General features: G+C 26.3%; 1 protein-coding gene across 1 annotated transcript in view; it reads left to right on the top strand.

Moving 5' to 3' along the window:
* Window positions 1–1,466: 1,466 nt before the first annotated feature.
* The window catches only part of LOC107440394 (inactive dipeptidyl peptidase 10), a 220,310-nt gene continuing 198,919 nt past the window's right edge, over window positions 1,467–22,857 (top strand). Inside the window, exons 1-2 of the mRNA XM_071183833.1 lie at window positions 1,467–1,586; window positions 1,702–1,833. Coding sequence (XP_071039934.1) covers window positions 1,467–1,586; window positions 1,702–1,833 — 252 coding nt within the window. The remainder of the gene's footprint in view (window positions 1,587–1,701; window positions 1,834–22,857) is intronic.

Genomic DNA, 22,857 nt, shown 5'->3' with positions numbered 1-22,857 from the left:
CCGTATTATTTTATTCGCTATCTATTAAAACTGCACCAATCACCATAATACGATTAGCGTCTATTACAAAAAAATAACAAAGTATCACTAGCATCAATAAACCTATGACAATTTTTTACGCTACTCGTAAAAGAATAATTATCATTTCTCTATCGATTTGGCTTTTTACTGCATATCTTGTTCTCTTATTTCAAACAGCATTTATTGCCAAACTTAAATAGGCACCATTGGCGTCAAAAATAATTTGCCGATTATTTACTTTTTTCTTAAACGAATAGCACCATTTCTCCATTAATCCGTGCAATTAACACCTGTGAGCTATAAGCTACCAAACATCACTCACTGATGTTATCTTAAAAATATTTGAGGAAACAAAAAGAAATCGGCTGTAGTTTAAATTTTATCAATGGAGATTTCTAAGCCATTGAAACTATTCTATTTTTCAAACGCCTCTCCAAAACGATCTAATTGAAATTTTTGAAAAAAAATTTTTTTTTGCTTCGGGGGTTAAAATTTCTCTTTTCATCCACTGCCAAAACTTCAGGACACTAGCTCAAGTGATAATGGATTTATGAAAGATAAACACACAGAAAAATTTTTCCTATTATTATTATCGATATACTTTCATTAAATTTAATATACAATTTACTCTAAGATTCCGTACGAAAATTCAAATAAATTTATTAAACAACTGTTGTTTTGATAAATATTAGCTACTAATAAATATAATATATAAGAAATAAAAAAAAAATTCTCAAAATCAATTCTATTTATTTGACTGAAAATAGAATTTATTTAAATGTTTTTACAAGCATTTATTCAAATTAGGCTTAAAGCAACTAAGCTTGATCTAACTTATCGTAAAAATCAACAATGCGGATTCTTTATTATTTTTTTCTAATTCTTAAATCCCAAAAATGTTTTTAAGATACCAAAAAAAAGCAAAGTGTATAACCAAACAAACAAATCGATCAAACAATATAACCATAACAGAGTATACAATATCTAAATTTTTCTTTTAATTTTGTAGAATTTTTTTCACTTTAGCACTTGCAAGATTGAATTAACGAATTTTAAATTATAAATTTGATAATATTAAGTATAAATTTGATAATAATAAAGAATTGTTATAAATTTTAAATTTCAATAGTAATATGACATTGAACAGTTTTAAAAGTTAATATGATAAAATTTTATTTTGAATTTAAAACTTTATATTTATTGAATTATTTTCTAAACTAATTCCATGAATTATATTTTATTTCTTTTCATGTTTGATGAAACTACAAATTGCCATTAGCTTTTATAGTATAAACAAACACTTATAGATGGCAGCACATAACATTGAAAGGACTAAATGGCGCCGCCAAATGAAACTCTTCCCTCCCAGCTGAATCGGTGGAGCCAGCCTTACAGGAACTAACGTACTGATCAGGCGGTTCACGCGGTTACCTTTTGCGTTGTATATGAGAGAAAGGGGGAAAGAAGAACCTGTGGATTTAAAAGACGACCGGGACACCATACGGATGTGCGGATTTTCTTTGATAGCATCAATTGATCATTTGTGTTTCAAGTGCAGAAGTGCCGTATTGGAAATATATTATATTTAGTCTAATTAAAAAAAAAGTTGGATTTTTTTAAAGTCTTTTTTTTTAATCGTTTTCCCGGAAAAAAATATCTTACATATTTTCTTCCTAAAAGTTTTCCAAAATTGAGAAGTCGGGGAAGATCGTAGTTCTGGAGTTGACGAGTGGAGAGGACGCAATAAAAGTATCCTCGAGTGAAACATGCGTCAATCAAATCGAAGATATCGATTCCACAATCGAAAAAAAGGTGAGAATTATAAAATTGCATGCGCTACTTTTTATAATTAAAGAATTTCAACAAAAAATATAAATGGAATACGTCTGTTTGAAATTTTTATGAATAATTCTTCATTTCATTTCTCCATTAAAAGACATAAATAATGAAGAAGTTTTATTAAATATTCATTACTAAGCACTGTTTCAAATGTTATTCTAATTTCAAACAGTAACAACAATCTTGCGTTAAGATTACGATATTGTGCACTTGTGCTACTACAAATATATATTACTATACATTGAATTAAAAGCTAAATATTGTTGTTTAACATATAATATACTTCGAAAAAAAGGAACAAGATATATTGACGTTAATATGCATAATGACGCTTCGATTCTATTATTTTACAAAAAATCTATATTGCTACATTTTCATACATATATTTCATAGAAGCTTAATTTTCTACTGCACTACTCACAAATTTCCTACAAATAGAGACATACGAGATAAATAAAGTAATATTCAAAGGGAAAAAAAAATAAATAAGTGTATAGTCACTAGTCAATTCATTATGTTTTTGTGCACAAGTAATTTTGTAATTTTGATGGAGTTAAAAAAAACTTTTTTGTAGTGTGTACTTTATACAAAGATAAATATGAAGCTTTTTATAAAGATATTCGTAATGTAATTATACATTATTGGGTTAATAACGTTACTATTTTTTTGATCCACGTGGAGCCCCATGTTTGTCAAACAATTATATCAAAAGCCTTATAAAATCGCAAATTTTACTTAAAGCACCATATGCTCACGATTTTAACACGCTTAACTGTAAGCATATAAGTTATTAAAAGGTTACTGATATGTTTTGTTATTTCCGAGTTCTTTACTTTTTATAAATAATACGTATTTTTTATTTTTTATCGATAATACGCATTATTATTATATTTTATAATTATTAAATAACAATTTAGTGTCAAATAGTGTCCCGAATTTCTTTCTCATCGAATATTTTCGCAAAAACTAGGCATAATTTGTGTACAAAAATTTAACAGGATATGCGAATGATACTGAAAATATATTTCAATATTTCCATAATTGTTGGTAAATTGATAATGTAAATATTGCAATACAAATGGCAATGTAAAATTTAATCAGACAACTTAGATCCTAGTTATCTTATTGCTAATAATTATTTTATTTATTTCTTTTCTTTCTTGAATCCAAACTTGTACCAATCATTGCAAACATTTGAAATCTTAACAATGATATCACTGTTTTGTTACCATTATTAAAGACATATTGCTGTAAAAAAATATAAAATACTATCTAAAACAGTGATTTTTAAACAATGTGAAAAAAAAAAATTTGAAAGGTTAGTCAGGTAACACTTTTCTTTTTACTGTTTATGAAAATTACTGCCTGTTTGTATAAATATACGCAAGCAACTAAAGTATAAAAATTTAAATATTTTACAATTATTGTTTTGCTTTTCTTTCAAGTGACTTGCCATATTTTCAAATTACACGTTAATGAATGTAGATTCTTAAGAATAATAATAAAACATTGCATTATTTCTTTAGAAAATTTACGGTATTCCCAAATACGGTATATTAAGAAATTCTAGCAAGAATTTAAATAAAAAATATTATCTAACAATGATTTTGAGAAAATCCGAGTATTCTTAAGATATAAATATATTTTTCTTAATCATTTCTTCAAAATAAGTACACTGAGAAAAATCATTCAAATTTTATTTGAAAGATTAACTGTTCTTTCTGTTAAGTGTTATTTCTTTTAATAACCTTAGATTGTTCTTAGCAATAACTTACTGAACATTAGTGAGAAGAAACATTGTGCTGTGAGATTCATATTTACAATTATTTTTTTAAAGATTCCTGAATTTAGTTAGTTTAGAATTATTCGATTATTTAATTTATATCAATATAATGAAAGCATTTTACCAGCATTAAAACAAATAATGTATTCTAATACATCTAGATTACTTTATTTCAAAATAGCAATCAAATTTAATTTAAACAATAGTTTTAATAGCTGTGCGTAATTTTACCCATCAGCTTGGATTAACTTTTATATAAAAATTCTTACGCTATTCTACTAACTTTCCCATAAATAGCGAAATAATAAAGTGTTTATTTTTTCAAAGTTAAAAAGAAATGTTCAGAATAAAGCATGATATTTTTATTCCAAATAAAATTCTAGAATAAAAGTGCTATTAGATATAAAAACTTTGTCACGCAGCCTCAACAAAAGTAATAAGTTACTTTCACTTTTAAAGAAAACAATATTTTTCTTGCAGGAAGTTTTAGGAAAAGCACAATTTAAAATACAACTACTGTAACCGTATTATAAAATATGTGAGCAGTAACTCGGTTAGAAATCTTTTCTTTAATTCATTTTTGGCTTCCCTGCTATGGCATATATCTGGCAACAAGCCATGAAATGTGATTCAACAAGAAATGCTGCATGGAATCTAGGAAGGATTTTTCACAGGATTTATTTATTATTCATTAAATTTTCAGTTAAATAAAATCTGCCAAAGCTACCTGAATATTATATAAAATAAGGTCAGCAAGAGTTGAGTGTACACCGAGAAAAAAAAATATGGTCAAAACTATCAGTTAATGACAAAACTTACCGTGTTTTTAGCTCAATGGGAACATCACAGTTAATTTTACTAAAGCACTTCGCTAATTACTTTTGGTGAAACTAACAAAAAATATTGTTTTATAAGTCAAAATTTAATAAACGTGGTAAAATTTGATAATTTCATCTTGATACCTTAGATAATCGCATTAAGAAAACTTATACAGTTAATTTAACTTCAGTTTTGTATATTTATAAAATGTGCGGAAATAGGATCTATAATTTAAAGAAAACTAAAGTTTCCAATAAATTGTTACGATATGAACATAAGCTGTTGACAAATGCATAGTTTAAATACCGTATATTTTGTGTTTTATTACCAGAATTATGGTTATTTTACCAGAATTATCTTTATTATACTGCAGGATAATTTTGCCAGAATTTTTCTTCCCGTGCAGAACTTGTTTTTTCGATGTTCTATACAAAATAATGATTGTAAGATTATTCTAATTCTTATAAAAACTGATGTACAAGTATACTGATACACCATTAAATTTCTAATTTAAAAAAAAGTAATACATTTACATTTATTTTAAAGTAAGAATTAAATAAATGTAATAAAGTAAAATTGATCTACCATTATGAAAAATCTATAAAACAAGTTATTGCCTCCTGCCACAAAAACTTTACTTGAAACCTGCAATTTTAAGTTTGATTTATTTTTTGTAGTATAAGTTTTTATTTTAAGAAAATGTGCTTAGTTATACATATTTTTTTCAATACGGACTAAACTATTTTTTATGAAGAAAAATATATATTATTAAGTAAATTATACATATATATTTTATTGTAACGCCAATAACATATACAAGTATACTTAAACAAAAAAAAGTTACAGACTAGCTTGAGAGTTTTTGCTTGTTGTATAAGCTGTACAGACTATTCTTCAATAGTTTTTCTGAATAGTTGGCATACAACACGTTTGTATGCAAACTATGAACTATTAACAAGTGTTAAATTGCCCAAACCTTAACTATGCAAACTTAGAAAAAAGGGCTTTAAATTCAAGCTCTACAAAAAGTAAAATTTATTTGATAATAGTTTTTAAATTACATTCAGAAATAAAAAAATTTTAATGGCAAAATTAATGAGATACATAAAATTAAATTATTCATAATGAACAGATTTTTCTTTTCATTTTGTTTGACTTTTTTAAAAATGGACTAATAATGTTGGTTTCATTCATAGATTAACATTCTCTCTTTATCCTCACCCTCTGTTTTATAAATATATTCACAAGCAATATAATTTTGATAAACATAAAATCTGGGTGGATTCTGCACAATTCTTGCTATGATTTGTGAGGAATTTTTGTGTCTCCAAAAAATGCGATTTTTTTCTGTTAGCTGAAAATTACTTTGTAAATTTTGTCTGCCATTTGCTAATGAGCAAAGCTTACAATTATTTTTATCTTTATTGTTTTATCCTCCTAAAACAGATCCCATGGTAAAAAATTAAGGAACTTTTAAAGCCAAAAACTAAAAAATAAAAATAATTTTTATATATCGACATACATTCGTGCATTGAAATTGTTGGAAGTTTACATTCTTCAAATTATTTTATAATATTGTAAAAATAGTCACCATAAATTTCTGCTTTTCTTGTGAGTCACAAAAAAATTATCTTATATATTCAATTACAAATCATTTGTTTTAAAATTCTTCTGAGTTTGTTCGGTGTTGTGTTTCGGCGCTTCTTTGTTAAATAAAGTTACTCCTTTGTTACAAAGAGTACTTATTTGTAAAATATGATTGATAAATAATAAAATTTGATTTTGCATCAAGGGAAACCCTTCATTGATTTATAATCCTCCTATGACACTTAATAGCTTACTTATCTTTGCACGGAGAAAAACTTCAGGTATAATTATCGCACTCCATATATGTGATATTTCCGGTAACATAATTCTATTTAATAAAACCAAAATATACAGTACTTAAACCATTCATTTAAAAACTTTTCCATTCATAAGGTAACGGTTTATCGGAAATACTGGTATTCAAAATTATAATTCTTGTTACCACGCATTTAGTAAAAAATACGAAACTGAAAAATCAAATAAATAGTTTCATCGCCATGCTGTGATACCATGATGAAATTGCTAAATTTTTTCACATTTGCGAAATTTTATTGCACATTATAACATAATATTTCAATGTTAATTTTACCAAAATCGTTGATAAAACGCTTCGTTAAAAATGTTTTTGAACTTTTTGGTGTTCCCACAGAGCTAGAAAAACGGTAAATTTTCCTATATTCTGGTAGCTTTGATCCTAAATTTTTTTCTCAGTGTAAAATGCATATTTTCCATTTATTAAGAGAGGGTTAGTAAGGTTGAACCCCATATTTTCCACACATCAAAGCTGGATAATTTTAAAATTTATCCCGATTTACAGTTCGATTTCTAACTTCTCTATTAAAAAAGAGCTTTAAATTCAAGTTCTGCAAAGAATAAAGTTTATTCGATAATAGATTTTAAATTACATTCGTAAATAACAAAATTTTAATGACAAAAATAATGAGATACATAAAATTAAATTATTCATAGTGAATAGATTTTTAATACGCCAATCTGACACGCCAATCTAAGTTCGTGTTGTGTGTTGCCTAAGTTTGTGTTGATAAAACACTTCGTTAAAAAAAAATTTGAACTTTTGGTGTTCCCATAGAGTCAGGAAAACGGTAAATTTTCCTATATTCTAGTAGTTTTGACCTTACATTTTTTTCTTAGTGTAAAATAAATATTTTCCCTTTATAAAGAGAGAGTTAGTAAGGTTGAACCCCATATTTTCCACAGATCAGAGCTGGATAATTTTAAAATTTATCCCGAATTACAATTCGATTTCTAACTTCTCAATTAAATACACGTGAATCTAAGTTCGTGTTGCTTCGTCAAAAGAAACAATTGTTTCAAATATGATATATGGATTAGCAAGTCTATACTAATTATTAATCTATGTGTTACTAATTACTAGTTAATTAATATTTGTAGGTTATGCATAAAAATTAAATTCGTCTAGCTATAAATAACATTTTTAATTAAATTATAGGAAATTTTAAGTTCACTGACGACAGATGAGTTCACTAAATAGATAAAGTTCATTAACGACAGTAAAACTAACGAATGTCATTTCTCATCACCAAATATTAAGCTTGAGGTAACATTTATCTTCTTGAAATAAATATTAAATAATGACTGCATTAGAATGTAGTAAATATTCAACTTTCTTCGTGTTTATTTCATTAAATAATTTTTAATAATTCTTAATATTCGTTATTAGGACTGGGCTATAAATCGATATATCGCGACATATCGATTTAACGCCTATATCGGCAAACCGATACAGCAACTTTCATTCCAAGCGATGCATCAGAAATCTGATTTAAGCCGTCGAGTGAAGAAGACGATATAACGATATAGCGATACACGCAAGGACTTTCTCTTACGTTCCGATGCCAACTCGCGCTGTGGAAGACGATATTGTTTCGTTATGTTGAGACGGCCTTGACTGATGAGCGGTAGAATCAGAATCACTTTTGAGACCTTATATCGTTATATCACATGTTCGTTTTCGCACCTTCGCGATTTGAAATCGTTTCTTGTAGATTATTTTCAATGGGATTAACTTCGTGATCGCCGTCGTAACCTTGTTCTGAACGCAATCTATTATTGAAAAGAATTTATAAAGAAAAGTTTCTTCATTAATTAGGTAAGTTTTTTATTTATTTTCTGACAAAACTTTTTTTATATTTTTAAATGTGAAAATTATCGGAAATCTAATTTAAGGCACCCATAAGGAATTAAATTACAAAGTAAATAAATTTGTTAGGTTATTTTTTTACTTTCTTTTAATTTATTAAAAACCTTTCGGATAAAACTTCTAATAATTTAATGGGCTTCTATTACTGATTTTAAATTTATAAATCTTGAGTTGTTTTTATTTTTAGAAATAAAGTTAAAACAAAACTTATTTTTTGGACATAAGTCAATAAACTTTATTTGTTCAAAAGAATTTGAAAAGTTTGCGAATTTTATTCATTTTTTTTTTTTTTTTTTTTTATCAATTACTACTTCGTTTTATTAGAGAGTAAAATCATTATTTTTTTTTAATTTTCGTTTTATATTATTAGTTAATTAGCTAAATATATTACCGAATATCACAATTCTTTTGTTTTTATTTTTAAGAATTTAATTAAGAAACTTTGCCTTACTTTGTTTTTCGTTCATAATTCGGTCATTATTTAATTTAATTTAATTATTTATATGAAATAATAATAAAAATAGTGTTTAAGAAGCATTTTTTTTCTAAAATTTATTTAGCTCTTTGTTTTAAGCATACAAATAATTTTTTAACGAACTTATTTTTTAAATTTTGTTCCTATGCTGTTAGGTAAATATATTGATAAATTTCACTTTTATTTATTTTTTTATTTTTAAACTAAGAAATCTTTTGTTATTTGCGTGATCATTTTTAGAAAATATAACAAAACTTGTGTTTACTTCTTCATTAAGAATTTGAACATTACGATCGAACTTAATAATTCTGTAATTATTTACGCATAATAGTACAAGCAAATATTGATTTGTTAAAAAAAGTTTTTTTTTTTTAAAAAAAAAAAATATTTTTAACACTTTGTTTTAAGTGTATAATGAATTTCTTAACAAACTTTTTTTTTAATTTTTTAAATTTTCTTTCAATAATTTCAGCTAGATATCTTTATAAAATTCCCTTTTTATTTTTAAACTGAGAAATCTTTCAGAGAACGAAAATTTTAAGAAATTATTACAAATCTTATGTTTACTTTTTAGTTTAAAATTCGAACATTTTTAATTTTAAACTTCGGCTTTTAGTCAATCTAACTTTTATTTTAATTAAAATATATTTTGAAATTTTAAAATCAGCTTTTGTTTAATAACAATATTTTTTTTCATTAAGGGTGTTTTAGGGGTTAACTTAAATTAAGACTGCTTATACCTTATAAACGATAAAGAAGTGCAAATATTTCATTCTGTATCTACACACATTTTTTCAATAAATATTTTAAGTAAGATTTGTACATCTTAGTCAATTTATTTAATATCTTTCTTTAGCAAAACATATATATTTTCAAATTTATAAATTGATTTAAATCAATATGCGTATGAAGTCTTGATAGAAATCTGACTTTCTGTACCGTAAAGTAAATGAAATTCAAAAATACTATATCTCGATACATCGCTATATCGCGATGCAAAACTGACGATATATCACGATATATAATTTCTAATATCGCCCAGTCCTATTCGTTATACAGATTTCTACTTATATTTGTCATATAGAAGAAACAGATTGATTCCTAGTATGTTTTTCAAATTTAATATAGTCGAAATCATTGAAATGGTATATATCTATGCCATGATTTATCTTTACAAACTATATGTAAAATCTTTTTCTCTTTCTTCATATAATATCCTTATTAAATATGATATCTCATTAAAGAATTATAAGGTGACTTATTTAAAAAAATAAAATTATATACTATTTAAACATTTATATAAAAAAAACTTCACTCCTTGATACTAAATGCATTCAATTGTCAAATTTACTTAGATAGTATGATATTTATATTAAATGCCAAAAAATTTCAGCTACATCAATAAATGGCACTTTGATTGATTAGGAAAAAACCTTCTTAGAACTTTTAGGGACTTTGATTTCAGAGTTTAAAAGGAAAATAAATTTTACAAATTTTATCCCATTAATTTTTTTTTTCTCTTTCAACAATTTAAAATAAATTACTTTTCACAAGTCATTAAGTCTTATCACTTTTTTATACTAGAGTAATTTATTTTTCGAAAGGAACGATGGAAAGTATTCAAATTGATTTCTGTAAAAAATAATTAATCTTGTTTTTTGTTGACCTCAAAATCAATTTAAATGATATAGGAAATTTGTTTTTTTTTTAAAAAAAAACATTAAACCGTCGTATACTTTTGAAATAGAAAACTATACATGAAATGAAAAACAAATGTTGATCTGTAAACGGAGGCACTTTAATGATCTATTTGAATAGTGTGAAACTCTTCTAAAACAACATAATTATTTTGCAACATAATTATTTTGATTAACTTTTTATCGAAGATATAAATACACAATTACTGATATCTTTGCCTCTTCTGCGATGCTTTAAATTATTCCTCTGCATCAGTATTTTGTACTTTGCCTTATTTTTCTACTTCTTGCTTTTTCATTACTATTTCATGGGAATCTATATCTTAAACAATTAAAATATATAATTTGCTGATATCAGTATTATTTTAATATTCATGCTTTTTGCTTTCCTTTCTTCCAACTATCCAACTGAATTGGTAACGCAAATTCTTCTCTTTATTTGCTGCATCTTTTCTGCGAATTTTCGTTGTATCTTTCAGATGAGTTTCTACTGATGAGTTGTTCGAAATATTTTGAAAGTTTAACACACCAAAAGAGCAATCAAATGAAAATATAGCATTAGTCAACAAAAAAAAATGACCACATACAGAATTTTCCAGTTGCATTGGCATTCTAAATATATTTTATTTTTATTTATCAATTTCTGCTGACTGTACGTTTCGTTCAAATATTTATGTCTTAACAATGTAAATATCAACTCAATCTACGTTGGAACTCAGGATTTTCCCTGCATCGCTTTGAAAACTCACGAAAAACAAATATGAGGTGAATTGATTTAAAATTAATGATTTGTGCAAGGAACATACATGCTCATAAAAATTCATTTTTATTTATGTAGTTAAAATAATAGGTAATATAATGTGCTAAAATTAATATAGGTATTGAACTGTAACATTCTAAATTTAGGATAAGACTAGGATAGATTGTTATAATTATTTCTCAAGTCGAAATAAAATTACTAGGTATACATATGCACATATTAATAGAAACGATTCATTTATTCATTTTTTTAAATTCTCATACATGCGCTGAACATATTTCAAGCTAAGAAAATGAAAACAAAAAAAATCTTACAGGTTGTCATCTCCCCCCTTTATTCTGAGGTGAGTTACTCATCCAATATAGTACAGGTACAGTACAGCCAAAATATGGAAAACAATATACTTCATGCAGCTTACCATGAAAAACTTACGAAAAGTTGTAAAGATTGAATTCTATCATGCGAAATGGGTAAAAATAGTCTAACGAACAAACTGCAGTATATAGATTAAAATCATCACTTTCGAATAAAATTATGACATTTTTCACAGGTTTTCAACGTCTGTGCATGTTTCGTGGAGCTACTACGTGCAACATACACAAAATTTCTAGTCATCGTTTTTAGTTTGATGTTTCAACAGTTAACAAACACTAATACCCATCATACTCTGAACTTGTAGAATCGAGCAACATGTACTGTTTTATCGCGTAGGTTATAGGACCTTATCCGATAATATGTTAGATCTGTAGAGTCGGAATGTGATATGAGGGTTTCTCAGTCCTTAAAAAATATAAAATAGTTTTAATATTGAAATAGAAGATAAAGAAAATCGTTTTATTAGCTTTCCTCTTAAAATAACTCAATCAAACCAATTGAAAACCTTTCATGAAAGCTATGATTTTGCTATTAGATGCATTTCTTTGAAAATATTCAGCATGGTGGAGAAGACGATTTTGTTAAAATAATTTTTATTTCTTTTTCTACAACCCTTTGAATTTTTTAGGACCTTACGATCTCTGATATGTCTATAGGTTTTAATAAAATTTGTTAATAACTCCTCGATTTTATGTGGTCATCTCTCCAAAAGTTAAAGATAAGATGGCCATTGATTTTAATAGCAAATTTCAACCATTGACTTCTTTCAGGTTGGACTATATATGAGCTTTGAAGCTCAAGTTAGAGGGGGAAATATATATAACCAATGCATTGAAAAACAAAAACAAAAATCTCATAATAAACAACAAAAATATTCACAAAATAATTAAAAAAAATATTTACAAAAAATATTTGATCCCTAAATAAAATAAACATTAAAATTTTATTTACTTTTTTCTGTAATGAAAAGCAAAGCATTATTCAAACAAGTTAAACTGCTTCATGTATTTAGCTTGTGCTGTAATATATTTAAAAAAAGACATGGAAGATATTTATAATAGCCATCGCTTCTCCGATGCTTCTTAACCTATACTTACCCTACTTAATAAGGAAACAAAATATATTTTAAAGCTTTTAGGAATAATTGTTAAAAAAAATCCTTTTTTCCTGGAAAAATTTAAAAAGTAATAAAAGTAAATTTTGACTCAAGTAATCAACTTTAACTGAATTAAATTCTTAAATTATGTTGCTAATTATGTTTTTCACCACATACTCATTTAAATAAGGCTCAATTACTTCACAATAATAAATCATTAATGTCTAATATTGCATATAATACAATATAATAAAAAGTAAAGTATATTTCAACAGAATTTTTGTTAGAAAAAATGTTGAGAAAATCACACAATCAACAATTAATTTTTGTAAACGCTATGTCAAATTTATTTCGTTTTTTTAATTCTTTTTAAGCACAAACTATGGAGATTTTTTTTTTTATCTTAGCAGTTAAATGACATAAATATAAAATTCAGATAAGAGGAACTACTAACAATTTTTGGAAAATGATTACAATAATTAACTAGTGAAAACAACCAAAATCAAACATTCATTGCAAGACAAATATTTTATTCATAATAAGTTTCCTTATTTTTAGTGATCTTCGTATTCAATTTAAAAACACAAGTAGAAAGATAAGAGAATCTTGGTTGAATCTCTGCTGTCAATTTCAGATGACAAATGTAGTTACAAAATTATTCCATACAGAAAAATCTAACGTTTGAAAAGAATTCTGGATTAATTAATTTATTTTCTATGTTTTCGATAGTAGAACTTGCGATATTCTTTATTTATTTTTTGAATACTTCACAATTGATTTAATGATACTCCTTAGCGTATTTAAAACCAGTCTAAATAGCCGATTAAAATTCTATATAACTGTAGTCAAAATGTCCTAAACATCTAAAAAGCGAATTAGACAGCAATAAACTAAAACGCAAGGCCAATATTTATTAGAAAATTTCTCTTCTGTGAGGCGAGATTCTTAATTTTAAATTTCCTTTAGAAATGACCTTTTTTTATTAATTTTCAGAAAAATTACAGAAAATGTGCAAGCTAGTGCAAAATATTTATTTTCTTAAATTTAAATAAAATATCACTATTCTTAAGGTTACTATAAAATTATATTTTCTTTTCAACTTTCACAACATTAAGAGACAAATTTATAATACAAACAACTTTGTAAAGTCATCGTTTTCAATATAATAGAGTTTGTATTTTTTTCTCTTTTAATATAATGTGAAAGCAAGGTTTTAAAGCTTGTCCTGAAGCGCACAATAATGAATTAATAAAACTTTGGGAAGATAGCATTTTATTGTTATGGGAAATATATAAATATTCATTTTATTAACTACTTGACTATTGAGTCAAGATTGCATTAAAAGTTCCCTTCAATTAAAAACACCCCTTTGTTACATTGTAAGCATTGATAATATTACTATAAGTTAAAAGGCTTTATAAATTATTAAAATCGCTGGGGGTTGTTTGCTCAAATTTTATCAGCCAGTGATTTTCTCAGTTTTTTTTTCTAAAAAAATGATAAGGCAATAATTTTATTTCAATACTAACAATAATATTTTTAAATTATTATTTCACAAATAATATTAAATTATTAATCTGTCATTTAAAAGAAATAAAAATTCAAATGTAATAATTAACTGTTTTCAATTTCATTTATTTTAGGGATTTCAGAGATGTGCGTATGTAATTGCTCTATGATATTTAAGAAAAGCGCTAAAATATTTTTAAGTATATAAGTTATATAAAGTATTATAAGTTAAGCGCTAAAATATTTTTAATAAGCTGGCGTCATTTATTAGTTTATTTTCTTACGTTTAAAAGAACTTTTATAAGCAATAAATTCGCAAAACATATCGAGTATTGAAATGATATTATTTCTCTTTAAAAAGGTTCTCAAAAAACATTTTTCTCATCTAAATTCGAAAAAACAGTCTGTTTATTAAATTAATTTTCAACAGTTTGATTTAACAATTTATTTTTATGTATATTAAATTTTGTTACATTTTAAAGTTACAAACTATATCTAATATTAAAATGAATATACTTATATTAAAAGTTATTTTTAAAAACCAACGCTTTTCATCAAAATTCAGAAAATGGTATTTCCGATATGCATTAGCTTTTAGCTTTCTTTTAAGCATTAATATGCATAAGATCTAGATTTCCATTCGTTTCAATTCAAAACTTCCGAAATTAAATTAAAATAAAATTTTTGCATTTTTATACGAACGCCACTTTAATATTCGTTCAGACTGGAAAATGAAGCTGAATTGAAAGTCATTGACTTTAAATATTTTGATACGTAAAAAGCTATCAATTATTTTCGGATTCAAAAATTCCTTTCAGTTTTTTTTTCTAAGGCGTTTTGCCAGTTGCAAAAAGTTATCTGTTTGGCATAAGATAGAGTGAGGAAATTAATTAACATACTGAACTGGAAATACTAAATGTACTGGAAATAAATTTTTAAAAAATGCGAGTTCATTTATCTCTATTACACGGTGAGAAACACTTTCTGTAGGAACAGGTCATTAAGCGAAGAGCTGCTTGCTTCGGTAATGTCCGTGTAAGATGCCAAAATGAAATTCAATTACCGAACGCATCTATATTATCAGAGAGTCAGAGAAAATTTGTTTCATTAGCCCTGCCTCTTTCTAAGATGTAAATGCTTAAATTTTAAATAGATTCCTTGCATCACTAAAATAAAATAAACACATGTTGTTGTTGTTGTTTTTATATATATATAAACAAAATTGATTTTGTGCTGAAAGATTTTAAAGGTTTTTGCTTAATGTAAACATTTTACACTATAAAAAATATTAACTTCTTTTAACTCTATAAAATGCAATAATTTATTAACTAACACAATTTTTTTTTACCTAGTATGTATTATAATATATATATATATAATAAAAATGGTATTGATGCACAGTGCACCAAAAAAAAAAATGGACCACCTTAAATCCTTTTGATCTAGTGATATTCACGTTCTTAATTCTTCAAGGGTCTGACTTAATCCGTTTCCTTAAATTCTTAATCCTTTTCCACCTAATTTCCACCTTAAATCCTTCTGATCTAGTGATCTTCAGGTTCTATAACTCTATCTTAATTCTTCAAGGGGGTGACTTCAAATATGCTAATTAACTTACGATATCAGGCACAAAATCGTACTTTCTCTGAATAAACATAACTTTTTTTCGACTGATTGGGATTTCTGATCCCCAAAATATTGGGGTTAGCTGGAATTTGGAAAATTCGGTCCTTATAGTTTGAGTGGGATAGCAATCCAAACTTAGGATCGCTTTTCCACTCAAACCTCTCATTGAACATTAGAACCTCTCGATGTAAATTTTAGTTTTTGCGTGTTTTGCTATATTTCTAAAACTTATTGAGGTAATTGAAAAACTTTTGCATAAACTTATAAAATTTGCTTGCCCGAAAATAATTCCATGAAAAAAAAATTTTTTTGTACATATTTATTATTTTTATTATCTTAATTAATAATAATTTATACAGTTTCAAATTGTAAGGTATAAAATGTTTTACGTGATACGTAAATTTACGTAGCAAAAAGCAGAATTTGACTGAAATTGGTTGAATAGATCCCAGAAATTGAATTTTAAATATAGGACATCCCTGAAATTTGATTTCTCAGGAACTATTCCACCGTACCTTACAATTAATTTTTCGGCTGCTATTTAATAAAATAATAAAAAATAATAGATATTTACAAAAAAAATTCTTTTGCATGGAATTATCTTTGGATGAGCAAATTATATAAATGTGTGCAGACAATTTCCAATTCCCTTAAAAGTTTCCTGGGATATGGCAAAATATGCAAAAAGTGGAATTAACATTGAGGGTTCCAAATTTTTAATCGCTCTCCTGACCAAACTATGGGGGCTATATTTTTCAGATTGCTGCTAACCGCTATATTTCAGGAGTCAGAAATCCAAATTCATCGAAAAAAATGTATGTTTATTCAAAAAAAATACGTTTTTGCGTCTGATTTCGTAACTCGTCTCCACTAGTTAATGAACATATCTGAAGTTAAAATCCAGAACTCTTAAGAATGAGTTCTGAAAGGCGAAGATCTGATCATTAGATTAAAAGTTATTCAAGCGCACTGAACATAATATCAATAAAAATATGTAATACTGCTACTTAGAATGAGATTTTGTTTTAAAAAAATTGAGCTGCAAATTTAACCCTATTCTATGCTATAAAATCATCCTAAGTATTTTACTTAAATCTTCTTCGTACATAAATATTCACATCTGTCTGTTTGTTTGACTCGGGTAATCACATGTACCATTTATCCTGTCGCTATGAAATTTGGCACGTACACTCAGAAAAGAAGTACTACCAAAACTACCAAAATTTGGTTAGACTTACCGTGGTTCTGGCTCTTTGAGAAGACCAAAAATCTTCACAAATTATATCAAAGTGCTCTGGTATTGATTTTGGTAAAATAAACCATGAAATGCATTGTCACAATACGTGATAAAATTTGGTAAATGTGTCGTAATTTTATCAAAATGTGGCATAAAAAGCATGATACCTTAGACCTTAGAGCATGGTAAAAACCAATTATTCGGTTAAATTTATTCTACAGTTTTGTATTTTTTACTAAATATGTGGCAATAAGAATGATGATTTTAAAAACCAAAATTTTCGGTAAACCGTTACCTTATGAACTGAAAAATTACCTGATGAATAGTTTATATACCGTATATATGGTTTTATTAACCAAAAATATGTTTTTTTTTTCTACCAGAAATGCTATTACCATACAGTACAGTAATTTAAACGAAGTTTTTCTCCGTGTAGTTTGAAGCACGTAAAAAGTCACTGCCACTTTATCAATTATTTGAAAGACTTCTTTCGCTCTATTTATGCTTGCTGTGATTTGTTAAAGATCTGTTAAAGCAATGAAAATTTCGAGCGTTTAATGAAAGATCTCATTAACTATTCATCTGAGTGCCAATTAATTGGAGAAATTGTGCCCTATGGAAATTTCTTAACGCTTTATTTTCAATCAATAACATAATTTTTTGGATCCGATGAATGCCGCGCATAAATATTATTGTTAATATCTTTATTATTTATTTATTATTATTATTTTTTTACTTCTAAAATATGTTCTGACGAATTTGATGATGGAACCAGGAACGATAGCAAATAAAAGTACTAAAATTAAGAGTAGAGTGCTGATTTTGCAGTGTAATTTGTAACGGATCTAGAAAAAGTTATTTCTAAGTATGGTGATACTCTGACTGACTAATCTGGATAGTTATATATATATATATANAAATACAAGAAAACACGAAAGTTAAGTCTATGTTTCATACTGTTTTTTTTTATTTTATTTTCTGTTTTTACATGTTATTTTTACTTATTGTGTTCTATTTTATATGATGTAATTCTTGTAAAAAAAATTTTTGAGTGCTCCTCACACTATTGTATTAATATATTTTGCTTTGGCTTTATTGACACAATATCAAAAAGCACTCTTTTTTGCGGATATAATCGTGTGGGCTAATGAAAAGATTATATCTTTTTTTCCAGTTTTTTTAAATAAAATTTCATCCTTCTTTTTTTCCTTTAAACTGTTGTTTGTTATTTTTTTACTTATTATTTCCCCCCCTTTTTTCATATGTCTATAATTTCTCTTTGTTTTATCTTCATATCATATCTCATATATATATATATACACGTTTAGTACAAGCTATTAATTTATGATCAGGGTAAAATAGATTTATATAGTAATTGCGAAATTATTAACATAAAGACATTGAGAAGGGCAAAAAATTTATACGAAAAATAGGATAAGTGTAAATTCACTTGGATAAATTGTGACGAGGAAAAGGAACTATATTATATTGGTAACTGGCCATTCGGAAAGGCTACATGAACCACCTAACAAAGTACATTTAAGTGCTACTTAACGATGAAATGTTTATTGTAGCAAAAAAATAGTAAATAGTGATTATACACTGAATATTGTAATAAAAACTAGGCAGAATAATTAATTAATAGGGCTAAAAATAGGTTTAACTTTTTTTAACCAAAAATGATTTAAGCATTTAAAAAGCAATTATTTATTTAACACTACTTTTATTTTTTCTCTATAAAATATACGTGTTTTTGAGAAATGCATAATGTCCATGCAAAAATCTCATTAACCTAATAATAAGGCTTTTTTCACGTGATGCCCGATTCAAAAATAAAACGGATATCTGAGTAAATGAAAATCAGAAAGAAAAAACGTAAGAAAGATTTTTATTTGTTTATCTATTTTACCTTAGCTGTGTCATTAAAAAGTTCAGCAATTGGCCTTTCCAGAGTATTGTAACTTACTCAAAAAACTGCTCCAAAAAACTGTAAAAACTGCTCTCAGAGAATTGAAACTCTTTTCTTGTTAGCAATTCTTGAGCCGTAATCATAGTTTTTTACAATCATTTCGCATAAAATCATGTGTTTTTTGATGAAATGAGAGCACACAAATATTTTACAAAACTGCTTCATAGGTATTCTGTTATGTAAAATCAGTTTGGAAGTTTATCTTGTTTCGCGCTTACTTTTAAAATTTGCAGCTGGTTTTAAGCGGTAAAAATTTTTGGTTCTTGTTGGAAAAATATTTTTGTTAAATATGGTCCCTGTAGAAAGAATCAAATATTAAATGAACTATACCGAAAAGAATAGCCTAGTTCAACGGTTTCTAATTTTATTCTGATATGGAAAAATAAATTATCAAGTTTCTTTTGGCATAACCCCGACATTATAAACAAAGCATGTAAAGGCAACCAATAAAAAGCATTCTGGAAATACTTAACAAGAAAAATGCATTTATATCTTTATCATCTCGTCATTAAATTAAGTTTTGTGTCCGACTGTTTATTTCCCAGATTTAGAGCTGGATATATTCTAATAATTAATTTGTTCTTGGTGTATATGCATAAGCTGATAATGACTAAAATGAGCCGAATTACGGTATTTATTGAAATGAAAACTTAAAAGGGCTGAAAGTTGAATATGTTTATTAGTGAAACATATGTCTTTCTTAAAAAAATTTAATTATTTTCTTTTGATTTAAAAAAAGTGCGATGGGAAGTAATGCATTTCTTAAAAATGTATATCCATTTTGTTTTGTTATAAGAAAAATTATACTTTCTTTAAAAAAAATTTTTTATTTTTTTATTGGCATTTTTTAAAAAAATTTAAAAAAGGCACCGGCAATATTAAGCAAATTATGAATTATTTATTGGATCTAAATACAATTACAGGTTGCAAAATATTTTTAAAAAAAACTGTTTACAGAAGTCCTAACTCTCGAAGCCACCTTGACACTTTCACGGAACCCTAAGGTTCCGCCAAACACCATTCGGGAACCAAGGGTTTAGATTAATGAAATTTAAAGCCATTGATAGTTTGTTTTTGGCTCAGATGTCATTTTTACTAGTTTTCCAGCAGTTTTTGTTTTTCTATCCTATTGTAAATCAACTGGCATGCAATATAAGCTGGCATGGTACTGTTGTTAGCGTTCAAGGCTTCTAAACAAGTTTTGCACTTTTAATTCCATGAGGCCTATAAGTACTCACTAATTCATTTTTTTTTTTCATTTTATGTTGAACTTTATAATCAGTTGTGTTAATCGATGTGTTGCATTAAACCTAGAGATCTTAAAAAAACCTCTTACCCTTAACATCTGAAGTTCTGTGATTTCTGAAGGTTTATAATTTTTCATGAAATGATTCCGTGAAGAAAAAAGTCATTTTTTTCTAATATGAGTATCCTATATTTTGCGTTGCAAAAGAACTATAAAAAATAACCCAAAATCCAGCTTTTATTTGCCAATCTTTTACGAAGAGTTAATTGGCAAGGCAAAAGCTATTTTCTCTTCCTTTTAGCCATTTCTTTCATTGCCTCAAATGTTTTATATCTCATGTTCACTGATAGAATGCCTCAGCACCTAAAAGTGTAAGAATAAAGAACATTGTTATTCTTCTGGTGTATCAAACTATTCGAATGTTTTTTATTGACGAACTTCTAGTGACGCTCAATGCGTTGTTTGCCCTATCATGATGTAACGATTGCTTTACGGCGCAACACATCTAACTCAAAGTAAGATCAATTTATATGATAAATTATGTTGTTACTTTCTATAGATTAAATTTTTAATGGTATTTTTACTTTATACTTTATAGAATAACTTTTTTAATTACTGCATTAAATAAATTTATTAAATAACCGTTGTTATATATATATATATATATATATTCAGTTCTTAGAACATGTTGATATATGTCTTTCCTGAAAAAAAAAATGTCGTAATAATGAAATTTATTAAATGATTATTTATAAAATGCATGATATAGTTTTATAAAAGTGAGAAGCAATTTTATTGAATTTCCATTCTTTATACAATAATCTGAAGGCTTCTGGTTACTAAATATTAACAATGAGAAACGTTTTTTTCTTCTGTTTAATGAAATATTTTAACATATATACTATCGTATCACTGATTTCAAATCTCATTTGGTTTCTCTCTGCAAACTACATTTGTTTCAAATGACATTTTTAGTNTGCATAAGAGAGATCTATGTCGAAAGCTTTCCTTACTCCTAGTTTACTTTAATAAAGCTGTAAATGCAATAAACTTAACTTACTTTGAAGTTAATCGAGTACAAATCTTTGAAATTAAACGATAGTATTGCAATGCGTTTTGATATAGTTCAAAATCAGTTTAATAAAGTGAAACAGGAAGCTGCAAAAATATAATGAGTTTCTTGGTGTGCATTTTTCGCACTAATAATAATAATAAAAAAATAAATAAAAAAACTGTATATTGGAAACAAAATTTTTTTTTATTGTATTAAACTTTCTTAAATAATAAATTTTACGATGAAATAGTAACAGAACTATTAAAAAGTGCGTGACGATATTTTTTGATGTCACTGAGAAAATCATATCAAATTATATCTTTATAAACTAATTTCGATTCAAACAAGTGCAAAAAAATATTAACAGTTCTTAGAACATGTTGATATATGTCTTTCCTGAAAAAAAAAATGCCGTAATGATGAAAATTATTAAATGATTATTTATAAAATGCATGATATAGTTTTATAAAAGTGAGAAGCAATTTTATTGAATTTCCATTCTTTATACAATAATCTGAAGGCTTCTGGTTACTAAATATTAACAATGAGAAACATTTTTTTCTTCTGTTTAATGAGATATTTTAAGATATATACTATCGTATCACTGATTTCAAATCTCATTTGGTTTCTCTCTGCAAACTACATTTGTTTCAAATGACATTTTTAGTCTATTCTTGTCGAAATGCGTAAGTTTAAAAACGTTATATGTAAGGGGTCGCATGTTGTTGCGAAAAACTTCTAAGAGAGTTAGGGTATACCATCAAAATTAAAATTGCATTGGAAACCATGCTGTGAAATTGTGAACTGTTTTTTCACGTGCATCTGAACAGATTTTAGTAGGGAAAATGCCCCTCGCAACGCACAATGACATTTTCTGGAATGGGTTCCTATGCAATTTCAATCCTGATAATGTGCCCTATCTCTCCTAGAAGTTTGTCACAGGATTTATGCGACCTCTTACTACGTAAAACATTTATAATCTTGTATGTTTCGACAGAAAATAGGAAATCAGTTGTTTAAAGAGCAAAATTAATTTCAGATTGGAAATTTCTACACTCAAATTACGCAATATATAGTATTTTTATAAAAGCAACAAAAATTGTGCTTCCCAGTGTAATCGATAAATATAAACACAAGAAACAATTATTTCACCAACAATGTCTTTTTAAAGTTGCGATTTAGAGTTTTGAATAAATACGTTAGTTAATGAGATGCTGTTTTCTTACAGGATAATTATTTTTTCTTTTTTCCACATTTTTTCTTTAACTCATATATGACGGTATTCACTCAAAGTAATTTATACATCGATAAATTTAAAATACTTTATATTAGACACATTCAAGTCTTGAAAATAAATTTTATTTCAATCTTGTGCTAAAAAAAACAAATATAATCTAAACATTCATATGTCTAACCAGTAGCAACTGATCGATTCCATTTCCAATTCTGTTATTTTATTAAAAACTATTTTGAAATTCTACTCATGTCAGGTGTCAAAATAATGCTATGAATCTTTCATAAGCTGAAGATGGAAAAACAGGACACAAGCTGCATTATGAATTCTTATGAAAAACATAGTATT

This window comes from Parasteatoda tepidariorum, chromosome 7, assembly GCF_043381705.1.
Source record: "Parasteatoda tepidariorum isolate YZ-2023 chromosome 7, CAS_Ptep_4.0, whole genome shotgun sequence".
Lineage (NCBI taxonomy): Eukaryota > Metazoa > Arthropoda > Arachnida > Araneae > Theridiidae > Parasteatoda > Parasteatoda tepidariorum.
This window is presented reverse-complemented; position numbering and strand designations above follow the sequence as displayed.